Source organism: Hippoglossus hippoglossus, chromosome 22 (genome assembly GCF_009819705.1).
Source record: "Hippoglossus hippoglossus isolate fHipHip1 chromosome 22, fHipHip1.pri, whole genome shotgun sequence".
NCBI lineage: Eukaryota > Metazoa > Chordata > Actinopteri > Pleuronectiformes > Pleuronectidae > Hippoglossus > Hippoglossus hippoglossus.
This window is the reverse complement of record NC_047172.1, coordinates 2,076,827-2,099,094: the sequence shown is the minus strand read 5'-3', so window position 1 is coordinate 2,099,094 and position 22,268 is coordinate 2,076,827. Positions and strand designations below refer to the sequence as shown.

Genomic DNA, 22,268 nt, shown 5'->3' with positions numbered 1-22,268 from the left:
CAAGTATAGAGCCTAATACAAAAGTACGTGTGTGTGTGTGTGGGGGGGGGGGGTTGACATGATTTGAGAGACGTGAATCTATAAATATTTGATTTTACTGGTGTTGTTCAGTTTAACACCGGTGGCCATCATCTGCTGTGGGACAGTAAAAAAATCAAGTGTATTGTCCCTTTAATTAGTCAAAACCTCGTTATTAATTCATGCTGCTGATCCATTCACTAACTCGTCCATTTGCTCGTTCGCTGCTGGAACAGCTGACGGCTGAGAGAGAGAGAGGGGGGGTGTTTACAGGGCCGGGGGCGGTACAGTGGAAGCACATATGGTGGGATGGACACAACCTCTCAGAGGAGGAGAGTGACAGAACGAGATGATGGACAGAGAGAGAGAGAGAGAGAGAGAGAGAGAGAGAGAGAGAGAGAGAGAGAGAGAGGTGATGACAGCACAGGGAGACGGCTCGCTGAGGAAGAGGAGGAGAAGAGGACGAGTAAGAAGAAGGAAGATGAGGAGTAAGATGGAATAGTGGAAATAGAATAAAGTGGAGGAGTTTGATGATGAAGAAGAGGAGGGGGGAAAGAAGATGAGTAAGGAAAAAGAGAGATAAGGGGAGGAGGAGAAGTAACAAGATGGAAGGAGAGGAGGAAGAAGGAGATGGAAGAAAAATAGGAGGAATATGGAGGGGGAATAAGAGGAAAAGGAAGAAGAAGACGAGTAAGGAAAAAAGGAGGAAGAGGAAGTTGAAAGAGGAAAGTAAGAAAGCTGGAAGAAGAATGAAGAATGAGAAGGGGAGGAAGTAATTGGAAGAAGAACGAGAATAAATAAGTTGTTTATTTCAAGCTCTCTCTCTCAGAGGAAAAACTCTCAAACGTCTTCAGTGACTCAGGTCGAGCTCAGCAGCAGTGAGGAGTGGAATATGAAGTGTGTGTGTGTGTGTGTGTGTGTGTGTGTGTGTGTGTGTGTGTGTGTGTGTGTGTGTGTGTGTGTGTGTGTGTGTGTGTGTGTGTGTGTGTGTGTGTGTGTGTGTGTGTGTGTGTGTGTTAGCAGCAGTTAGCAGCCTGTCTCTCTGGTGAGATGCTGCAGCGGCCCGTCACAGCAGCCAGCTGTGATTGGAGATGATGTGCGTCTTCTGGCCCGAGGAGGGAAAGGGAAGCAGCCGTCTCGTCTGCCGCTGCTGCAGCCTGACGGGAGATGACAGCTACCGTTTAGCGGGCGGCCGAAGGCAGGAGGCCGCTCGCCGCTGGCTGTTGCGTCACTGCTGATTCCACCGCCTCCCCCCCCCCCTCTCCTATCAGGGGTCCCACTCTGGTCAGGCAGCGTTTTGGACTCAAGAAGAGTTGAGAAGAGTTTAGGAAGAATGTTTTGGGGGGAATTTACTTTGGGGAAGCTGCTGAAGTCCGGACAATAACGAAAATGTCCAAGTCAGTTGCTGCGGAGCTTGTCCTGAGCTTCTCCTGCAGCCCCCTGGTAAAAACTGGAAGAATCCAAATATCTCAGGATGAAGAAGAGGAGCCAGACACGTAGAAGACGAAGACGTCGACCTGGAAAGACGAGGAGACACCAGCTCATGGAGATCATGTCTGAACAGACAGAACATGCCTTTGATGAACAGAAATCTAACAAACCAGTGCTGCAGTTATATTTTTAGGTAAACGCTGTTGGTTCGTCTGTTTTGAATCGGGGACGTGACTCCTGCTTCTTTTCAACTAAAACCAAACATGGAAGAATCCGTCACAGAAGCAGAAACACAAAGAAACATGAAGAGTGCGTTTCCAGCAGGAGATCACAGGCTCTTCCTTTTTGATTTGACGTCTCGTCCTCTGATGACTTCCATAGAAAGTTTGTAAATGTTTGTCATGCAGATGAGTGAGTGGTTTGCAGCACGGGAGCCGCAGAGTCGCTGAATCATCCGCGTGGCGAAGGCAGCATTTGGCGAAAACGTTCCGGTGGCGTCAGTCTGACATTTCAGAAGTTTGATTCTCCGGCCACGACAGCGTTCTCATGACGTCATTCTCCAAAAGTCGTCCTCCGCCGTCCGGTCGCTCGCTGCTGATGATTCATTCGTCCTGCTCTGTGAAATCTGTGTTTTGGAAAATAGGCCGAGTCCTGAAGCAGGACCGATTGACAGAACATTTATTAATTCAATATATTCAACAGAGAACAGCAGCCACTGTCAATACTCGTGTGTATTTCGCGAGAGGACAAGCGACTGCAGCTGATTTGAGATCATTCACAACATGGGAACAAAAGTGACGGTTCAGTGTGGTTCTGTCCTGAGGGACGAGTCTGTGCTGTGACGTCATCGTTTCACTGATCAAACAGCGTGATGCGTTGGAGGTGTGATTTCTTATTTTGCACTGTCAAGGTTTTTCCATGAAAAGTGAAAGTGTACAGCTGCAGTTTTATTGACTATCTTGCAAATTACACTTTATACTTTGATTTAACAAGAAATGAAGATGCAGCAACTTGCATGGATATTACTTGGCGGGGCGGGGGACGATAATGTCTCTCAGTTGACTCACAGTCAAGAGTCATAAATTATTCCCGGCTTAATTGGTGAAAATGTCAAAAGAACAACAATCTTGAATATTGAAGATGAAATGGAAACGTCAACAGAATTTCCAGTATTTCTCATCGTTTTTAATCGTCTGGATAGATTCTACCAACACCTCTGAGGTTAAGGTTCGGTTCAGTTTACAAGTCGTAGGAAAAAACAATTTAATTTTAAAATGGGATTTGTTGACAGTAGGAAAAATGTAGAAAACCCCCGGACGTGTTTTTAATGAAGTTCGTCCAACTCCTCGCACGTTTGTGTGCGAACCGTTGCGCCTCCAGGACCGTCCACCAGCTCCCTCGTCTACGCACCTCCTCGCTCCCACTTTGTGTCCTGAGGAGGAGGAGCAGGTGGTCGAGTGGGCGTACGCTCGCTCTGCGCTCCTCCAAGGTCGGCGAGGTCACGTTTTAATGGGCTCGCCCGGGCCGCCCGTGTCAGCGAGAATCTCTCACTCTATTTATTGCCCGGACTGGCTGGTTATGTCTCCGGGGCAGAGCTGGCACCGAGCCTTATTACCTCATACCACTGCAGGGAGGACGCTCTCTTCTGTGTTTGCGTCTGAGGCAGTGGACTGACCGGGGATTCAAACCCTGGACCAGTCAAATATAAACACTGCAGGTAAAACATTCCTCAGTTTGCTCCTGAGTGTGGAAGCTGCAGCTCGTAGCGTCAGAGCAAACCGAGCTTTGGCTTCGTGCAGAAGAACAGAACTAAACCCTGCTATTGTTGTACTTGTTGTAAAGTGGGTCACACACACACACACACACACACACACACACACACACACACACACACACAATAGGAACCAAAATAAAGCCGCAGTGGTGAAACAATAGTTGTCAGAAAAAAGAAGTTCTTACATTTATCATACCCTACGAAGAAATGCGTCTTCTTTCTCCCAAACTTATCGTCCTCAAGAAGAATCATGTCATTTATTTAGTATTTATTTTTATAATCGTCCTCTCTCAAATCATACAAAGTTCTTGTATGTTGTTTAAAATCTGTGGACGACGGAAGAAAACGTACTGTTCTTGTCAAAATGTTGATCTGCTCCTTTAAGACTTGTTTTTGTCTTTTCATTATTCGTAAAAAATTATCAAATCATCAGCACAGCTTCTTGTTTATATCATTAAACATCAACTACTCCTTTCAAAAACATCTGCATTTACCTTTGAGAAGCCTCTTGTTTTATTTATTTTTTAAAAATCCGGACCCCTGACAGATTCAGACATCCACCTTTTACCTGCGGCCCTGTGGCCCAGCGGCTCGGTGGCCCCGCGGCTCGGTGGGCTTTGTGTGTCGGGGAGAGGATCGGGATTGTTGCTGACATCAAGAGCTGCGAGTCGGGATAATGTGAGCTCCGTTTGAAGTGAGGATGATTGGTGATCCTTCAGCGCTGAGGCTACACAGCCTCATTCATCCTGCACATCACACACACACTCTTTGTTTTGGGGCGGAGGAGTGGAGGAGTGGAGGAGCGGAGGGGTGGAGGGGTGGAGGAGCGGAGGAGCGGAGGAGTGGAGGAGCGGAGGAGTGGAGGAGCGGAGGGGCGGAGGAGTGGAGGAGTGGAGGGGTGGAGGAGCGGAGGAGTGGAGGAGCGGAGGGGTGGAGGACTGCCGGTGTGGAGGAGTCAGCAGACTGAGGCTTGTGTGACTTCTCTCCTTTTCATTCCTGCTCTCCCCTCGTCTCGTCTTTTCTGTCACCGGCGCTCGAATGAAACCGGGCTCGGGATTAGAAGGAGATCAGTGAACTTCCCTGAAACCTCCCACTCTCTCTTTCCCCCTCTCCCATCTGCCCCAACTCTTCCTCTTCCTCTTCTCTGCCCTCCCTTCTTTCAGTCTGTGTCTTTACCTGCTGTCTCCCTCCATTCACGTCTTCTCTCTTTGTCTCTCAGCTGCCGCCGGCTCATTCCTCCATGTCGTCCCTCCTGCTGCTTTTCTCCATCAGCCTGTGTCTCTCAATCTCCGACCTACCTCATTCTTTCTCTCTTAATCTTTCCTGCTCAGCCTCTTTCTCCTTTCTCTGCCTTCTTTTCTCATTATCCCCCCCCCTCCCCCGTGCCGCTCATGTTTCCTCTGAATCTCTTCGGCAGCTTCTTCTATCATTTAAACGGTTTTTTTTCTGTCTCTCTTGAAGGATGAGGCCGATATTCTATTTGTCGTGTTGTCAACAAATCCCATTTTAAAAAGGCATAAAAAAACGTTTTTTCTTAATAGTCTGATGGTTTGATTGTTAATTAACTCAAAGTCTTTAGTTTCATTAGGAGAGTTTAACATTAGCGGCTTTCACAAGTCGCTCGAAAAGCCTGAAACATGGAACCGATCGGAGTATTGTGAGTTTTCTGTGAGAACCAGGAAACCAAAAAGTAACCGAACCCAACAGACTTTCTGTCTTTTGGGTCCGAACCCGTCACCAGCCGGACGTTTTTGCCAGTTACAGGCGTGTGCAGTGCAAAAAATATAAAATAGATCGAAACCCGACCCCCAACTGTTTGTGTCTGTTTCACCAGGTCCGATCTAAACCGAGTCTTAACTGTTACTTGTAAATGTTGAACGCTGAAATTAATCTGACCTACAACTGGTCATAAGAGGCTAATTTATAAGATTAAGAAAAACCCAAACATGCTTCAAGTGAAACAAGTAAACATTGGACCTCTGAATGTGGATTAATCCGCCACAGAAAATAATCCCTAATACAGTATTATCATTAAACAATGAATCTCCAGCAGGAAACAGTGACTTGAGGCTCAGAGCCGCAGTTAGAAAGTTAAATTAATGGTTTTGGTGCTTAACTGTGATTCGAGGACGTTATTCTCTAATATCTCTGCATCTCTTACTTCACTCTGTTGAATCCGTCACCCACCAGCTCTCCATCCTCCCTCCTCTCTGTTCTTTTAAATCTCTTGATCTCGTCGCCCTCGCCGGCTTCAAAAGGCCGTCTCCTTCACCTGCTCACCTCCGGTTCCTGCAGGGCACGTTTTCTCAGCTTCTTTGTGTTCTCCCCTTTCTCTTCTTCTTCTTCTTTGGTATTAGAGAGCCTCTGCAGTGAAGCAACTTCTTCTCCTGACCACATCAGACAGGTCGCCGCCACCCGGGACACAGCGTAGTGTGGGAGACGACAGGGAGGGTATTTCCGAGGCATTATGGGTAAACGTGGCTTCAGATTACCCGTCCGTGACGACCAGGAGACAACAGGGTGATGGAGTTTACAGCTCGCAGGCACGGCGGCGGTACTTTCCCCGCAGAGCGATCAGACTTGTGTTACGCCGTCTCTTACTCGATTTGTTCTCGGGCCGGCGGTGTTCTGTTCGCCTTAAAGAAATTGAACTTGGCACCTTCTCAGGCGGCGGCCGCTCCGCTGCCTCACTGTGACGCCTGAGGAAGGAGCGAACAAGACGTGACGAACGAAGGCGCCGCTTTAAAGGGAAGCGGCACAAAAAGAGTCGTGGCACAACTGAGATAAATGTGACCTGCCGCGCTGGTGCATTGTGGGACGAGGAACCAGATGTGTTGATCTTGTGATGAAGGTCGTTCAGGTCTTCATCAGCGTTTCATGGCTGTTAGCGTCTTAATAAACTCAAACTGCAGCTAATGGTCATTTTCATGATCAGTTAATGTGGTAAAAATCGATTAATTGTGTTTCCTGTGAAACGTGAGAAGATGATGAAGAGGTGCTCGTCATCATCGATTCTCTTCATGTTCTTTGTTTTACCTCAGCAACAGTGAGAAAGTTTACATTTTACTGTTGTAGATGAAACAGGAAATCAGGTGGTGGAGTAGAAAAATTAATCTAAGTACAGGTACATGTAAGTGAATGTACTTTATTACATCATACCACTGCACATGACCTCCTCTTCCTCCTCTTCCTCCTCCTCCTCCTCTTCCTCTCGGGCCTTCCACTCTCTGTTTCATCTTTAAAAGGACAAAAATAGGTGGAAATAAAATCTCGTATCTAAACTCTGAACCTAAATTCTGCAGATTCCTCTGCACGCTCACCAAGAGCGATTTTATGGTTTTGATCAAATTAGTGAGTGTAGATATATCAAAGCCGCGGCTGAATAAGATCTCGGTAATTGCTCCCTCCCCCTCTCGCCCCCCCGGGGTTGGACCGGTGTTATCAGCTCTTAGTCTCGCTGCCTCTCTGCCTCCCGGCGCCGCCGATCTCTCCCAGGGCTCGTCTCCGTCTTATCTCGCCCTCGCACTTCACGCAGAGGAAGTTCTTAGAGGGCTGGGCCCGGCAGATAGCGGCTGACCTGTCTCTTCCCTCTGCAGCGGTTTTGACTTTTTAAGGAAGCTGAACTCAAATGACTGACTAGATAATCTCACCTCGACTGTGCAGCCTTCACTGTGGGAGGATGGGCCTGTTCCTCCTCCTCTCCTCCCTCCCTCTCTCTGCACCTGCTCCTTAATGAAGCAGGGAAGCTGCCTGTGGACTCAGGTGCCGCGGCTTTGAAGCTGCCGCCCTGTTGGGAGTTTGAACTGGAGGAAGGAGGGACCCTGGGAACACGTCAAAGGCAGAAAGCTGACAGAAGTTAAACGACTCCTATGAAACCTGCTGCTCGCTGCCTCTTTAAAAAAACTCTTTCTCCATCTTTGCCACTTTGATTGACTGTCAGATGTTTGTCTGCAGCCAGAGAGGAGTCGCACTTTGTTCCCCGACAGCTAATCAAGGCAGGATCTGTGGAGTGAATCTCTATTGATGCTTTTCTCCCACTGTCAAATCCTGTGAAAGACTTAACATGTTTTGTTTCCTTTATCAAAGTCAGTCGGATTGTGTCTGAGCCTTTCTCTTCCATAATTGAACCGTGCGCTCTCCTGGGGACGTTTTTAAAAGTGTCTTTCTTTTATCGGTGTGTTTAAAATGTCTCTTGTTTCTCTGCTGCAATCGGCTCCATCGCAGAAAGACGCAGGTAGAAGCGAGAGAATCCCAACGCCAGCGTCGCAGTGTGTAAAATGCAAATTGTCGTTTCAGCATTTCTGTTTCTGAAATAAAGCGGGGCCACAATCTAGAGAGCATATCGTAATTGAAAAGAAAGTGTGTTAAGGTAGATCCACTGGAGCGCGAGTTAAGCCTATTAACGTGTTATCAGGCGGTCGCAGTGCATTTTATTTGCTGATTAACCTGCGATGGAAGATGCTGCACGAGGATGAGATGCGAGCGGGATGTGGACGGTGTTGTTCCGTCGGCCAGCAGCTGTTTCCTGTTTGAGTCCTCTGGGACGTGGAAGCTGCCGTGAAAAATGTGCATCACAGCAAATTTCCTAAGTGTGTCCGCCCTGATTTTTGTCTCTGTGACAGATGGCGCCGCTGACAGCGGGGAGCTGGACCTGAGTGGGATAGATGACAGCGAGATAGAGCTGGTACGTACCTGCTGTTTAATGAGCCTCATTCCATCTGCACACACACGCACCTTCTACAATGTTCATGTTCCTCTCAGCTCAGCAGAAAGGAACCTTCTTCTCGTGCAGATCAGATCTTATAAACACGCGCCTGCTTCTTTGCACGCTGAGTTTTCGTTTACATTTTATTAAACCTTCACACAAACCAAGTAGGATAAGTCGAGCTGTGATTTTGTGGAACTCTCACGTCTGAAGAAAAGACAAAGAAAACATTGGGTCCATCTGATCCGGAGAAGCCGTCGGGGACGAGGAGAATTTCAGCTTCTGATCAAGGAGCTGGGAAATTATCCCGAAGATTTCAAAATTGATTTCAATTTATATCTGCAGCAAATCGAACCTAATCTGTAAACTTTGATGGACGAAGGTTTCTGAGTCGGTGTCTAGATGTGATTTAAACAACGTGAGGTCGTATTTCTTTATTTCTTTGGTTTCCAAAGAGCTCGACAGTTCGGTGTCGTTCAATGTGTATTGACTTTGTTCTAAATGACAATATTTCAGTTATTTCATAATGTTTACTGTATATTTACATCAATAAATACATTAACAATAAAATATGTAATATGTTATTACCATTTATTCCAATGAGCCACTGACACCTCTCAACCTGATGGATAGTTGGATATTATAAATGTCTTCATGATGCTGTGTGATTATAAAGATATTGTCACGTGTCACATGTTAAACCCATTGTCAGTATTATGGGATGTTAGCTGTTTGAACTTGCCTCTGCCGCTCTGCAGTACCTGCTGGATGACAGAGAAATCAAAATCAAGACGGCGCTCTGGATGGCAGAGAACTCCGACTACCTCAAAGAGCAGAAAGGTACTTTCAGGACGTGACGTGATTCCGTTTCAAGGCAGAATTTAACTTTCATCGTTGTGACTCTACCGTGTTGTGTTGATGTCTTTGTCTCTTGAGTTTCTGTGCTCAGGCTGTTCCTCGTTTCTCTTTCCAGAAAAGGAGGTGAAGATAGCGAAGGAGAAGGAGCTCGGGATCTACAAAGAGAAGAAGGTAACAGCGGGGTCAGACTTAAACCTGCAGATAAGGGAGGGCGGGTTTGTTGGAGTTTGGTCTGAAGGTCGGATGAGGAACGTGCAAATAGCAACGGTTATAACCTGTGGATACAACCTGTTATTTACTCCAAATCTGCTCCTCCAGTCACAGTGCAGTGGACAGTTGGACAGTCACAGTGCAGTGGACAGTTGGACAGTCACAGTACAGTGGACAGTTGGAGAGTCACAGTACAGTTGGACAGTCACAGTGCAGTGGACAGTTGGACAGTCACAGTGCAGTGGACAGTTGGACAGTCACAGTGCGTTGGACAGTCGCAGTGGACAGTTGGACAGTCACAGTGCAGTGGACAGTTGGACAGTCACAGTGCAGTGGACAGTTGGACAGTCACAGTGCAGTGGACAGTTGGACAGTCACAGTGCAGTGGACAGCTGGACAGTCACAGTGCAGTGGACAGTTGAAGAGTCACAGTGCAGTGGACAGTTGGACAGTCACAGTGCAGTGGACAGCTGGAGAGTCTGGTTTGACAGACACAGAGACGAGCAGACTGTGGAATAAAGACCGACAGACAGACGGTTTCCTGTGAAACTGGTTCCCTCTCATTTCCCATTACTGGTTTCTTGGCTCGGCGCAGACCCTTTGTTAGACCCAACATCTGCCGGGCTGGTTTTAACTAGCTGGATTAACGGCACTGGAACAGAGACGTAATGAGACGTGCAGCCCGCTGACAGCAGCGGCAGCCGCCTGTCACATCACCGACAAACGCGTGAATAAATGAACAACACAGAGAGCGCGCTCGTTGTGTTTACGCTCGACGAATTGAGCGTCCCCTCGTGATTTATAAATTATCATAGATTTAAGACGTGTGGAAACTGCAGATCTGTGGCTTTAAATCGCAGACGGGTCCGGATGAATGTGGAAGAACTGGAGCTGAGTGGTGACCTCACTCCGGGGTCAGGATCCAGATAAATTGATGATCACAGAATTGGTTCTGTTGTGCATCTGCCCGCTGACATGATCCGTTGGTGGTCTGAAATTACTCTCTAATTTCCAGCAGGCTAATTCCTCTCCGCTGGGAACTAAACAGTCTAAAAATTGCTTCCAGATAACGTTTGACCGTCTGCTGAGTGGATCTGGAGTGAATTTAGTGAAGAAAGGTCGACTGCACGGCCTGTTTCTAATGAGGTGTTTGCACAGTCACAGCCGGGATGATGTCGGCTTTGTTTTTAATCCAAAAAGCTTCAGCTTGGACCCTGAGGACGAGAAGTCTAACTGTAAACTTCTGTGTTCCAGCCCAGAGGCCCTTCGAAGAAACGGGCCCCGATCCGAGCGAACACCGCCGACGAGGCCATCGAGAAGATGCTGGAGCAGAAGAAGATCTCGTCCAAGATCAACTACGACGTCCTGAAGGACCTCAACATCAAACCCGGCGCCAGCCCGGCTCGCACGGTCGAGTCCCCGAAGAAGGAACCGTCTGCCGCCAAGCTGACGGGACGCAACCGCAATCCTGCCCGAGCCCCACTCAGCCTCAGCACACCGCTGAGCACCCTGGGAAAAAGGTTGGTGGGAGGCATGTTTTTTACTTTCCTACACGAACTCTTTAGTCAATCTGACGTCGCAAAAACACGTTTGTCGGCCGCAGCTCAAGAGTTAATCTGCTAATTATGACACATTTTCAGACATTAGGTCTAAAAGGTTCGAAGGTCAACTTTACTGGGACGTCATAAATTTCTGCAAAAACACTTAACTGACCATTACTCAACGGGGAGAAGTCAGGGGGCTGCATCCTGATCGTTGGCCACTTCAAACCACTGCACTTACTGCAGCCCAGCCCCCCCACATAGCTAGCTTGTTAGCTCGTTAGCTCTGTCACGCGTGCACCACGAAGCATCGAGCCTTCGTGTGGCTCAGGAACTGAAGGACACATTTGTCGGCTGCGTTTGAAGGAGCTTTCGAAAATGGGACAGACGAGTCGCGGCTGCTTCAGATGAAGCCTCCGAACGGCTTGTGACCACATGTCCTGCATCTTGACTGGTTGGTCGGCTCAAACCATCACTTGAAGACATTTCCTCTGATTAAACAGAATTCTATCTGGATTCTATCTCATTATATAAACATAGTCCAGACTATCATCTTAAATACTTCTATATTTCAGATTGTAAATGTACCCTCCTCTTATTAACACTCAGCTGTCATGTCTGCCATGTGTAGACTCCTGATAAACATCGTCTGAAGTACATGAATCCATATTTAATTTAACCGTGGGGTCGTTTCACCATTAAATAATCTTCAGTGCAAACAACAGATGCTGGAGTGAATAAAGGGGAGACGAGCGTGTTCACTCTGATGCGTCACCAGCCGTTACTCCTCTGTCACTCGGTTCAAATCCCTTCTTTTTCTGGCATGTGGCGTTGGTTTCATTCCACAACGATGAGGCAGCACTTCTTCTGTCGCCCGGAATAATCACCTGCGACAGGAGGACAGACTCCGGTGGGATTTTCTCTCTTTTATTTAATTTTTTTTACCCAAGATGCACCTTCTCTGCCAGGATTTGTCTCTGGCTGTTGCTCTGCCTCTTCCTTTCATGACATGCATTCAGAGGACTGATCCGCACGGAGCCTTTCACAGGAACTTAATGGGTTTTCTGCACTGCACAGAAAAGCTCTGGCTTTTTCCCCCCCAGTTTGTTTGGTGTTGGGGGGGAAATTGGTTTCCTATGGCTCTGTTTTTAAACCTCTTTCAGTTAATGTTGGTTTTAGGAACCATCTTGAAGCTTTATAGGAGTCCTATAGAGGCAGCTGTTCAGTGATTAAGGGGATGTAAACCCTCCACCCTCGCTCCCCTCCCTCGTTTTGTGGTGAGTTGAGCTCCAGTCATCTGGTAGCAGTTTGCTGGGCCTTCGTAAACCCCGTCCCGAGCCCTGCCACGATGCACTCTGTTCCAGACCCACCAAGGAGTTTGATAAGTCTGCTGTTTACTGCAGTCGGGATTCTTCTTTAGCGCCACTTTCTTTCTCAAGTCAAATAAAATGTTGTTTCTTTGACACAGTGGGTTGGTTATGAGGCGCTCTACAAAGTGACGGGATGTAAACACAGATAAAAACCAGAGAACAAACACGACGCAGACGTAAGATTTGAGACCAAAGCCGGTGAGAGTGGAAAACGGGAAGACAGAAATTCAATAAAGCAAGTTTTTATATATTCTAACTAAGCTGTTTTCTAAATGAATTGTGTGGATAATAATTTAAGCTGTGACTCTTAATCTCGGTGTTGGATGTTCGACCTCTGCTGTCGTTTCTCAGAATATCGTTGAAAAGACACTGAAGCTCGTGTTGCAGCTCTTTGTGCGTCAGTTTATTTTTGTAATCATGTGTTTGTGGCTGACGGGTTATTATTCAACATACAACCTGCAAAATATCCATTTGGAACTTCATGTCATTACAGAGAAGAGGAAATGTGAAACAATTAGAACACACACCTTCACTGACAGAATGATTGATGACACAACGTATGACACAATAAACCACTTCACATCCAGAACATGGTAATGTGAAACTTTATCGATCGTTCCTTTTATGTTCTCGCTGCTCCTCAGGGAGGTCGGAGGTCAGCTCCGGCACAGTGAAGCTGGAGGTGCAGCCACAGTGTCATGTCTTGCTCAAGGACACTTCAGTAGAGCGTCTTCGTGCCTGCTGAGGGTTTTCTATGCATCCCCCTGTTCAAGTGTCGTAAGGATGATGAGCACGATGTGAAGTAAGAGCTCACACGACTAAATGAAAACCTTTTCTCAGAGTGAATCCTGGATGGTTTCAAACACACTGAATAACGACGGCTCAGTAACGATGTGACGACGTGGGGCTTTGATCTCCTCCCTAAAGCAAAGCGTTTTATATGGACTTGAGTTATTATTTTGAAAAGTTGTGCACTTGGGTCTGAAGATTGCGTCGGTTGTTTAACAGAACTCCCGACACCAGTTCAGTAGATCATTCAAACTTAAATCTCCAGTGCAGATAAACCAGGTAGGATGAACACAAAGTTTTTCTAACTTCACTCTGCACCATAGACTGTTCATAAGAAGCTCTGCTCACAAACAATAAACAAGTGACAGTTTATTGTAGAATCTTTCTGAAATAGGCTGCGGAGCATCAGCACAGGACAACAGCCCGTTCCCAACCTGCAGGTTTACATCGGGTACTGCACGAGTTTAAATTCAATTTAATCTGTGAGTTTTAATAGAATAAATTAACATTCAAATATCCATAATGCCAACTAAGGCAGAAAATACTAAAACAATTTCAAAGCTCAATGTGGGATGCAGCCACAGCTTCTTTCTCCTTCCAGTATCTAAAGGCTCCAGAGAGCCATGTTTGAACAGGGGCCCCTCGACAATCAGACGTCCCTGCAAAGAGCCACTGAAGAGGGGAACATAATAAAAGCAACAACATCAACAGAAGGAGGGAAAAGTGGAATAGAACAAGAGGAAAAGCTCCGGGGCTGGTCCTGAGAGCCCGATGCAGAGCGAGACCCCCGAATCTACGAGAGCAAACCCTTGAGCAAAGCACCGGGGGCAGCCAGGAGCCTGGAGGAGCCGCCGGGAGAGGGAGGGGAGGCCGGAGCAGCACAATGCGGCAGTGTAGCCCCTGAGCGAGGCCTCCAAACAAGGCACAATGGCTGCACTGTCAGCAGGCCTTCTCCTGCACTTTCATAGGGCTCCCTGACACCAGGCCTCCCCTCTCTCTCAATAACCAGCACAACAACCTTTTCAGGGGCCGAACCAACGGTCTGCTCCTCCACCGGCCGGCTGAAAGGAGCCATTCTGCGCTCAACGGTCGCTGGTTGAGACGTTTTTTTTTGTCTTTCTTCAGATTTTGCTTCATTCCAATGCTGCCCCTGGCATGCCAGCAGAGAATGGGAGATTATCACCATGTTGTTGTTCGCTCAGGCCGTTCGGGCATTTCCTGGCTCCTAATGGCTGCAAACCGCCGGGGTGGACAAAACTGTTTGTAACAAAGTGCAGAGTTCAGCGATTTTTTTTTTTGGGGGGGGGGATTAATGGTTGCAGCAAGCGTCCATTCAGGAAAAGAAAGAAAAATGAAAGACAGAGTGGCATGAATGATTCAGATCAGACATCACCGTCAATGGTTCACTGAGAAATGTGTTTTTAAAAATTCAAACAGGCCGGAAGCTTCAGGAGACGGCGTCCATTCTTAAAAAAAAAACACAACACGGGGCTGGTGCTGATGACGCCGCTCTTCAGAGACGAGGAGGACGGCGTGAGACTGGAGATGGTCGTTCATTCATGGAGCGCGTCGGCTTTCCAGGGAGGAGATCAGCCATTCCGGCAGCAGCCATTAGCCAACTAGAGCGGCTCAAATCCGGCAGCCCCTCAGCGCTGTGGTCGTCCACTGCTGTTGTCAAACTGTCCGTTTTCTTGACTTTCAGACAAATTAAATATTAACCCACGTTTCCCATTGGACGATCAATCGTCAAGGTCGGAATACAGAAGGAAACGACCTCTTCAGAGTCTGTGGTGTCTTTTAAAGTTCTTGATTTGTCTGAACAACACAGACTCCGAATACGTATAAAAATCGTTCTTTCTTCATTTTCTTTGCTGTCAGATCCTCGTTCACTTTCTCCGTCACTGCCTTATTTCCATTCCTCCCTCCCTCCTCTCTCTCTTCTTTCCCCTCCATTTCCTCCCACTTTCTCCTCCATCTCCTCCTGACAGCCTCTGTCCTCAACTTTCTCCATCATCCCACTTTTTCCTCCTCTCTTAGTTTTTTATTATCCGTCTCTCCTCCCGCTTGTCCTCTATCCTCGCCGTGTCTCAGTTAGACGCCTGGAGCCCCGAGCTGCAGGCCTGTCGCTGCACCATCAGGTCGACTGGAGCTTTGGGCGACTCACTAACGACTTCCTTGTCTTTCTTCTGCTCCCTCTGTCGTTTTCCTTTCGTCTCTTACATCTTGTCTCTTGATCTCTCCGCTGACGTGTTTGCACTTTACAAAACGTGGCGTGAATTTGCTTCACTTCCCTCAGACGAGTTCGATCGCAAGACTTGAAACCCACCGGTGTGAGGACGTGGGAGCGAGCCTGACGAGGCCACTTTGAGTAAACAGAACGCAGCACCGGGTGAAAGCCGGAGCCGTTACCGATCTGCTGACATCTTAACTCCACTTGTTATTGTTTTTAAAGGTCGGAGGTTTTTCTTCGCCGTTTCCTTTGTGGCTTCCTGCAGCTCATGCTTTGCTTCGCGTGTCTTCTCTTCTGTCGAGCTTTAATTGTAATGTGCTGCTGCTCTGCGTTACGTCGTCCTTCAGGGAGCAGAGCTTTTGCCATTAGTCAATGTTGCTGGGCACTGGACTGGACTCGGTGAGTGGAGGAACGTGGAGTTGAGGGAGTAATTAACAGGCGTCTGGAGAAAGTCCTGTTTGGAGGCTGATTTCCAGTGAAGATGCATGAAACGGAAAAAGGTGCTGAACTAATGAAGATAAAGTATCTGAACTCTGTGGCTTCCGTCAGTTCGGTTTTAATGAGACGTCCACCGGTGACGTGTTTTTATGTTTTCCACAAACTTTGGTCAAAATAGAAACGGGCATTTAATTTGAAACTGATTCAAACAAAGATCCTCATTTATTTTAATCAGGGCTTTTATTTGACAGTTTGGCTACTTACTAATACGCTTTCATTTTTGAAAGACGTTTTAAAACCAAAACCATCTCCGTCCACACGAGCACTTATCACGGGACCATTCACGTAAACAGGAAGCTAATTGTCGACTCTGCAATTGGTTGCTTGGTTACAGAAAAAACTACGAACGAGAAACTAATGTTTTCAGACGTGATCTCCAGAAAAAGTCTAGAGAATTGGGTTTGCACATTTTCCAGAATTTGACCTGCATTTAAAAAAAAAAAAAAAATGTTTAAAAGTCAGCGGGCGTCTGGGTCATTGTTTCCAAACATCTCCGTTTATGAAGTGGTGGAAATTACCAGTGATTCACAAACATAGAAACTGAATCCTTAAGTACCCCCTCCCCCTCCTCTGCTGCGACCAATAAACTTTATTCTAGTTGCAAATCTTCTTCTGGGTTTTATGTGACAACATCTCAGGGATCCGACGGTAAGACGACAGACGTTCATCTCTGTCCTCGTCGGCGCTGCATCGTCTTTATCGGTTTTGCTTTTGCTCAGAAAGTAAATTTGCGTTCCTGCAAACTGACGCCGACGCTCACGTGACCACCGCAGACTCTGTGTCTCTGTCGAACCTCGTCTCTGTTTTCTTTCCCTCTGCTATCTTGTCTCTCAATGTCACCCTCATCCCTCCCTCATCCCTCCCTCATCCCTCCCTCGTCCCTCCCTCCCTCATCCCTCCCTCATCCCTCCCTCATCCCTCCCTCGTCCCTCCCTCCCTCATCCCTCTGCACTCGGCCCTCCAGGAGCAGCGGGGCCCTTCTGGATTCACTGTACCGGACAGTTTTAGGTTCAGACATCCCATGCACTCATTCACTCCTCCTCCTCCTCCTCCTCCTCCTCTCTTTCAACCCCCCCACCCCCCCCCCCCCCCCCCACCCCCACCCCTCCTCCTGCCTCTCCACCTCCTCCAGCCAGCTGCCAAACAGACCCTCCCTGTTCCCTCCATCCTTACTGGAGGATGGAAAAGCAGTCTTCCAGAAATAGCCCAGATAATTGCCCTCCAGTGATATTTTTTCCTCCCCTCGGTCACTTTGCGCTCCTCTGCTCCTTCATCTGTTCTTTTCCCGTCCAAAGCTTCTCTCCTCTCCCTCCACTCCCTCCGTCTCTTTTGTAGAGAACTTGTCTGATTCCGGAGGTTTTTTTTGGACAAAGAAAAGAAAAGAAGAGAGAATTCCTCACGGCATTTTTTCTTTTCCCTCAGTGGGAGGCGACCGTTTTTGGTCTGTTTTCCAAAAATGTAAATGGGTCCCAGAGACCGATGCAGCGCCGAGGGAGAAAGTGGAGAAGTCAGCAGTTTCCCCGGCCAGATGTTGCCACCGCTCGTCCAGCCCTCTGCCAGAGGGAGGAAGGGGGCAGGAGGAAACACTTCCCAGTTTGTTTTTCCAGCTTACTGGAGCAGGTGTCATTGTGGAGGAGTCAAGAAGTCACCTGCGTGTTTTTATTTTTAAAAACTTTGCAGAAACAGGAAACACTGAGTGACGGAGGGGTGTGGGGTGTGGGGGGGGGCAGCTCTTGTCAAACCTCGTTCCAGGTGTGAAGGGGAAACGTGGAGGTCGGGACAGTTTGCGTCACATTTTCCTGCTCGATGGAAGAGGATGTTTTTCCTTGTGACCAGCTGTGTGAGGGGCGGGTGTGTAATTTGTCTGTGGTTTGCGGCCCCTCCCTCTTAAGCGTCAGATCCCTAAGTACCCCCCCCCCTCTGCTGCGACCAATGAGCCGGTGGATGTTTGCAGACAGACAAACGGACGGGGGGGGGGTGTTCATGGGTGCTACCAGGCCCAACTCACCCAACCCCCCCCCCCCTCTCACACACTCTCACTGGGACTCCCCCCCCGGCCTCGTGACGTGGGTGGCACACACTGCTGACGAGATTAAAAGCTTGTTTGTGGAAAATGAGAGCTTTTCAGGAATTAAGGTTCCAACAATTGTTATTCTTTAAAAGCCGTTCGTGTACTTTTTAAACTGAAGGAGCATAAAATCTTTTATTTATGAAGCATAAGCACTTTTTCCCCAGACAGCTTCAAAATGAGGACAGTGTCCTCGTCCTTGTCCCTGTTCCTCTTTATCGACCGTGAATAAAATGTGGATCATCGAGACAAACAACTGATGATAATCACCAGACGCTGCTCTCAGATCTACGAAGCCTTAAATTCATTGTTTTTGATTTAAAACCCACAACCCTCGTTTGTTTCAGTCTCAGCGATTTCATGAGCATCAGAACATTTCTGAAACTCGTCGGTGTCTTCTGCGTGTACGGATCCAGTTTTTCATCCTGAGATAGTCGTTCTTCAGATTTATGATTCGGATGCAACTGATTCAGACATTCAACAGACTCGTTTTTAGCAGCTTCAGAGTCAGATACTTCCCTCAGCAGCTGGAGGAGACCAAAAACAGAGTTAAAAGTTAGATGTTGAAAGTTAGAAATGAGTCGTGCTGTTGCTCTTGACCTGGTGGATGTGAGAATTATCCTCCTGTTTCCGACACATTTACCATATCAGCTGTATAAAGTGATCATAGTGTTTGTCGGTGTGGTGTTTACAGCTTGTTGCGTTTTCCCCAAGTGGCAAAAAAAAATCAATGTTGTCTTCTCTGTTCAGAGGAGAAACGGTTGCGTATTCTTTATTGATTTATTAATGAGGCACAACACGTATTAATTAACATCAATGTCATGTTGTGTTTCATCTGTAGTCCCCCGAGCAGGAGGAAGTTAAAAAGAAACCAGACAAAAACAACATCAGAGCAAATGAACAAATGTAAAGCTGATTTAAAAATACACATTAAACAAATGAGAACATCACAACTGCAGATTTTAGTTTTTACGATCATATCTGCAATTAATCAATTATGTGTTGATCAACAGCTGGAAACACAGATGTTCATTTATCAGTGCCGTATAATTGAGAAAAGTAAATCCTCACTCTTCAGACTCTTGACTAAGCCCGTGTTTGCAAATGTTGCTGAAATAATGAATTGATTACCACATTTTTTGGCAGATTAACTTTCTGTTGACGGACTCGTTAATCCACTAATTGTTTCAGTATTAATAATAGACTGACACTAGAGAAACAGAATTACAGTCCGTTTAGATCCGATGAAACACAAACTGGTCGTCGTGCAGTGACGTGAACGAGGCTCCAGTGATGACGCGCTTGTTCACACATGAAAGAAGAAGCCAGGGGCCAACACGCCTGCAGAAACACTCCTCTGCTGGGAACATGCTAATGAAACACATTTCTCATACACTTACATTCGGGTCTTTAACTCCCTGCTCTTATTCAGAGAGATGCTCCGATATTTAATCCCCCCCCCCCCTCCCCACCTCCCCACCTCAGATGAACCCATATCTCGTGAAGTGCTGAGAAACGAGAGCGTCTCTCTGATTGTGGACAGCAGCAGCAGCTTTCTCTCCGCAGCCTCCCTCCGTCCAAACACTCCTCAACGGCCAAACCTTTGTTCTCCAGCCGCCTCACACTGTAACTAATGAGGGAGCCGGGGCTGCAGTTTCAAGGCGAACTGTAAAACTGGGCCGTTTGGAAAACATCCCAGTTTTCATCCGCGGCTTAGCCACAGAAAAGAAAAGAAAAAAAAAGAGGCCCAGCCAGCAAACCCAAAATGTTGACACTAGAAGAGTTGATGGTATTGTTGGTGGTTCGCGGCCTCGCGGGGCCGAAGCGCAGCTTAGCAGCTGAAGACTCCCCCCCCCCCCCCCCCCCCGGAGCCACGAGGAGAGACGTCTTAACAAGCACACGGAGATACTGCCTCTTTTGTCCCTCGTTATCTTTACTCTCAAGTTGGTCTCTGCTCTCTTTCAAAGCCCAAGATGATATATTAGTTTCATTTTTATATTTTACTCCCCTTCTCCGCTAAGTTTTTTGACACCATCCCCCGCGAGCTATTGCCAGTTGTCAGCCAGCGGCTAAACGGCCTCCCTCAATCGCCTTTTCAGCTCCGGCTTAGTCTCATTGGCAGTAAGCTGATTAGGAACGAGCCGCTAAGCTCGGCAGAGACTGATAGCCTAACAGAGAGAGTCGTGGCGCAGTGGATGAGCGGAGGAGGGTGAGGGAGGGTGAGACAGACGAGAGGGGGGGGGGGGGGGGGGGAGTGAAAGGAGAGCGAGCGAGACAGGACGGACACAGATTAATGGACGGGAGGAGGAGTGGGTTCGCTGGTGTGTGAGGGGGAAATGTCCTGGATGTCTGCAGGTAACACGAGGGCGTCCTCCTCTGACCTCGTACGCAGTCTGGAGGGCAGACGGACGAATGGCCCAGCGGAGAGTCGTGAAGCGTTAGAGAACATGACCGAGGGGAGGAAGTGGCGCGAGGAGGAGATGAACGGAAAGTGTTTTTGTTGCTGTTAAACACGTCAAACGGACGAGTGAGTGGATTGAAGAGAGGGAGGACGGGAGGAGGAGGAGGAGGAGGAGGAGGAAAGGCTTGTGTCATCTGAAACATGTCGTGGGTGAAAAGGGTTGAACGGGAGAGAAAGTAGAGAAAATGTTCAATAAACACTAAAAAGACACATAAGAGATGAAGAGAAAAGGTTAGTTAGAAGGAAGAAAACCACATATTTTCAATTTGTCAGTTTAATTAGCACTGAGGCTCGAGGCTTCACTTCGTCATCAACCTGTAAACGACCGTGCACGGTGTTGGAGTCGCTCGCTGGTGGATCAGTAAACACCAGCGACAACAATCCCAGAGGTAAACAAAGGTAAACAGACAGGATGTAGAAGGAGAGAGAGGAGGAAGTGACGACTGGTCCAGTGTTGTTGTGTGATGTTGTGGGTTTTTACGACATCTTCCCATTTGACCCGTTTGCAAACAAGCTGCTGCGTTTCAGACACTTGATTGTTGTTCTATGATTTCAGTCCGTCAAGGATTTTTATTTACTCTGTGTGATTTTAGAATAGTGAACAGACGCTTGAAACCTGAGACTAGATATTGGTTGTCTGCCTCCTGGTGGCTGCAGTTGGTCATAAACCCCGTCCTTCTCCATGTTAACAGATGGGACATGAGCCAAACCATAACATCAAAGTACACATCAAATGACATTTTCCTTGAAGATGGTTTCTGTCATTCTCGTTAGTTTTAGGTCTGTTTATGATTCTGATAAGTTTGGTTTTAGTTATTTGATGATATAACGAAGAGGTGATTGACAGCTGAGACTGACTCGTGATTGGTCGAGTGCATGTACATTTTGTGAAGCAGTTCTCATAAGTTTCTTCTTAAAAGTTCTGTATACTTATGTTTTGCAAAAGAAACTCTTTGCGTTTGACGTCAACAATATTTCTGAGTCGGGCTCATCATTCAAATGTGTCGAGATAAAACTGATCCCAGATTATTTGTGATCACAGCGGAGCTCGTCACTCAAGTTGTTTTTCATCTCAGTCGCGTTTCTACGACAGAACAGAACCAGCTCCAAGTCTGAGAAGTTTAGAAAAGTAGAATATAGAATAATTTATACAGAAAATACACATTTTTATAGAGAAAACATCTTTAAATTACAGTCGTATAAAACCTTACTTAACCTCCATTGTTCCAGGAGAATATACAGACTCTTAATTAATTTATAACAACTCATTGTCTTTATCATATTCATTTATCACTCACCAATACTTTTACATGAATATAAAAAATACATGAATGAACTAAATCTCTGTACAACTACACAACAGTTTCTTCTAAACTGTGAGTTAATGATTCATATACTTTCACTGCTAAACAAACACGTTTATTTTACTTTAGTTTATTTTCACCTCAACTTAAATAAATGTAACTTTCATCATGAAAAACATGTCGAGCGTCAGCGGTTCAACATCAGAGCGAGAAGTTGACCTGATCTGTGAGGAGGTGCAGAAAGAAAGAGACTCGATGAGTTTTTTTTATAGAAGTTCAAGAGGTGGAAAAACAGGCCGAGCGAGGAAGAGGGAGCTGCGACCTCCTCTTCGAGGTGAAGGACACAGGGCGAGACGAGCAGAGATAAAGTGAAGAACTGTGACCTTTTAACGGAGGTGAAGAAGTGAAGAGGGGGAACGGAGGGAGGGGAAACTGTGACCTTCTTAGAAAACAACACCTTACAAAGCTTAAAGCCAGTTACTGGGGATGCAGTTTGTCTCCGGCTGTTGACTGAGGACACAGAATAAAAAGTGCAGTACAATAATTTATACTTCAAACTTCAAAAATACAAACTCCGGCGTCGGCCCTCATCACCAAAACCTCTGGAATCTCCTCGTCTTTCCAAGTTGACGTCTTCGTCTTCTACGTCTTCATCCTGGGATATTTGCGTTCTTCCAGTTTCACGTCCGTCAACACGTCCAAACTCCAGTTCTCTGTTTTCTCACATGGACTCACGCTGACATTTCCCAGACCTCTTACAAGGCGGCTGCAGGAAAGGGTTCTGGAAAATGTCCGGAGCAACTGACTCAGACATTTGCGTCCTCACATTCCGTCCCTCTGGAAAAACTTCAGGAAAGTGTCCAGACTTCAGTGCAGGTGTGAAAGCAGCTTTACGGAGACAACGTTGAGGATGAGCGAATTAGAGAAGTATAATGAAAAGACTCCTGGTTGGTTCTGAATTGAGGGGGTGGAGGTGCGTCTCTCAGGGATCGTGGTGCTGTGTGTGTGTGT

The 22,268-nt window shown here is 47.1% G+C and overlaps 1 protein-coding gene and 1 long non-coding RNA gene across 4 annotated transcripts in view; one reads left to right on the top strand and one right to left on the bottom strand.

Moving 5' to 3' along the window:
• The window catches only part of brf1a (BRF1 RNA polymerase III transcription initiation factor subunit a), a 72,796-nt gene that overhangs the window by 33,751 nt on the left and 16,777 nt on the right, over positions 1 to 22,268 (top strand). For all 3 annotated transcript variants that reach the window (XM_034577457.1, XM_034577460.1, XM_034577458.1), the window contains exons 13-16: positions 7,846 to 7,907; positions 8,687 to 8,768; positions 8,902 to 8,957; positions 10,251 to 10,516. In XM_034577457.1, coding sequence (XP_034433348.1) covers positions 7,846 to 7,907; positions 8,687 to 8,768; positions 8,902 to 8,957; positions 10,251 to 10,516 — 466 coding nt within the window. The remainder of the gene's footprint in view (positions 1 to 7,845; positions 7,908 to 8,686; positions 8,769 to 8,901; positions 8,958 to 10,250; positions 10,517 to 22,268) is intronic.
• Positions 18,175 to 21,949, bottom strand: LOC117756769. Its single transcript, XR_004612854.1, has 3 exons — positions 21,827 to 21,949; positions 21,477 to 21,481; positions 18,175 to 18,186 (listed from the first exon to the last, which is right to left on the bottom strand). It is a non-coding gene; the product is annotated as an uncharacterized LOC117756769 (long non-coding RNA).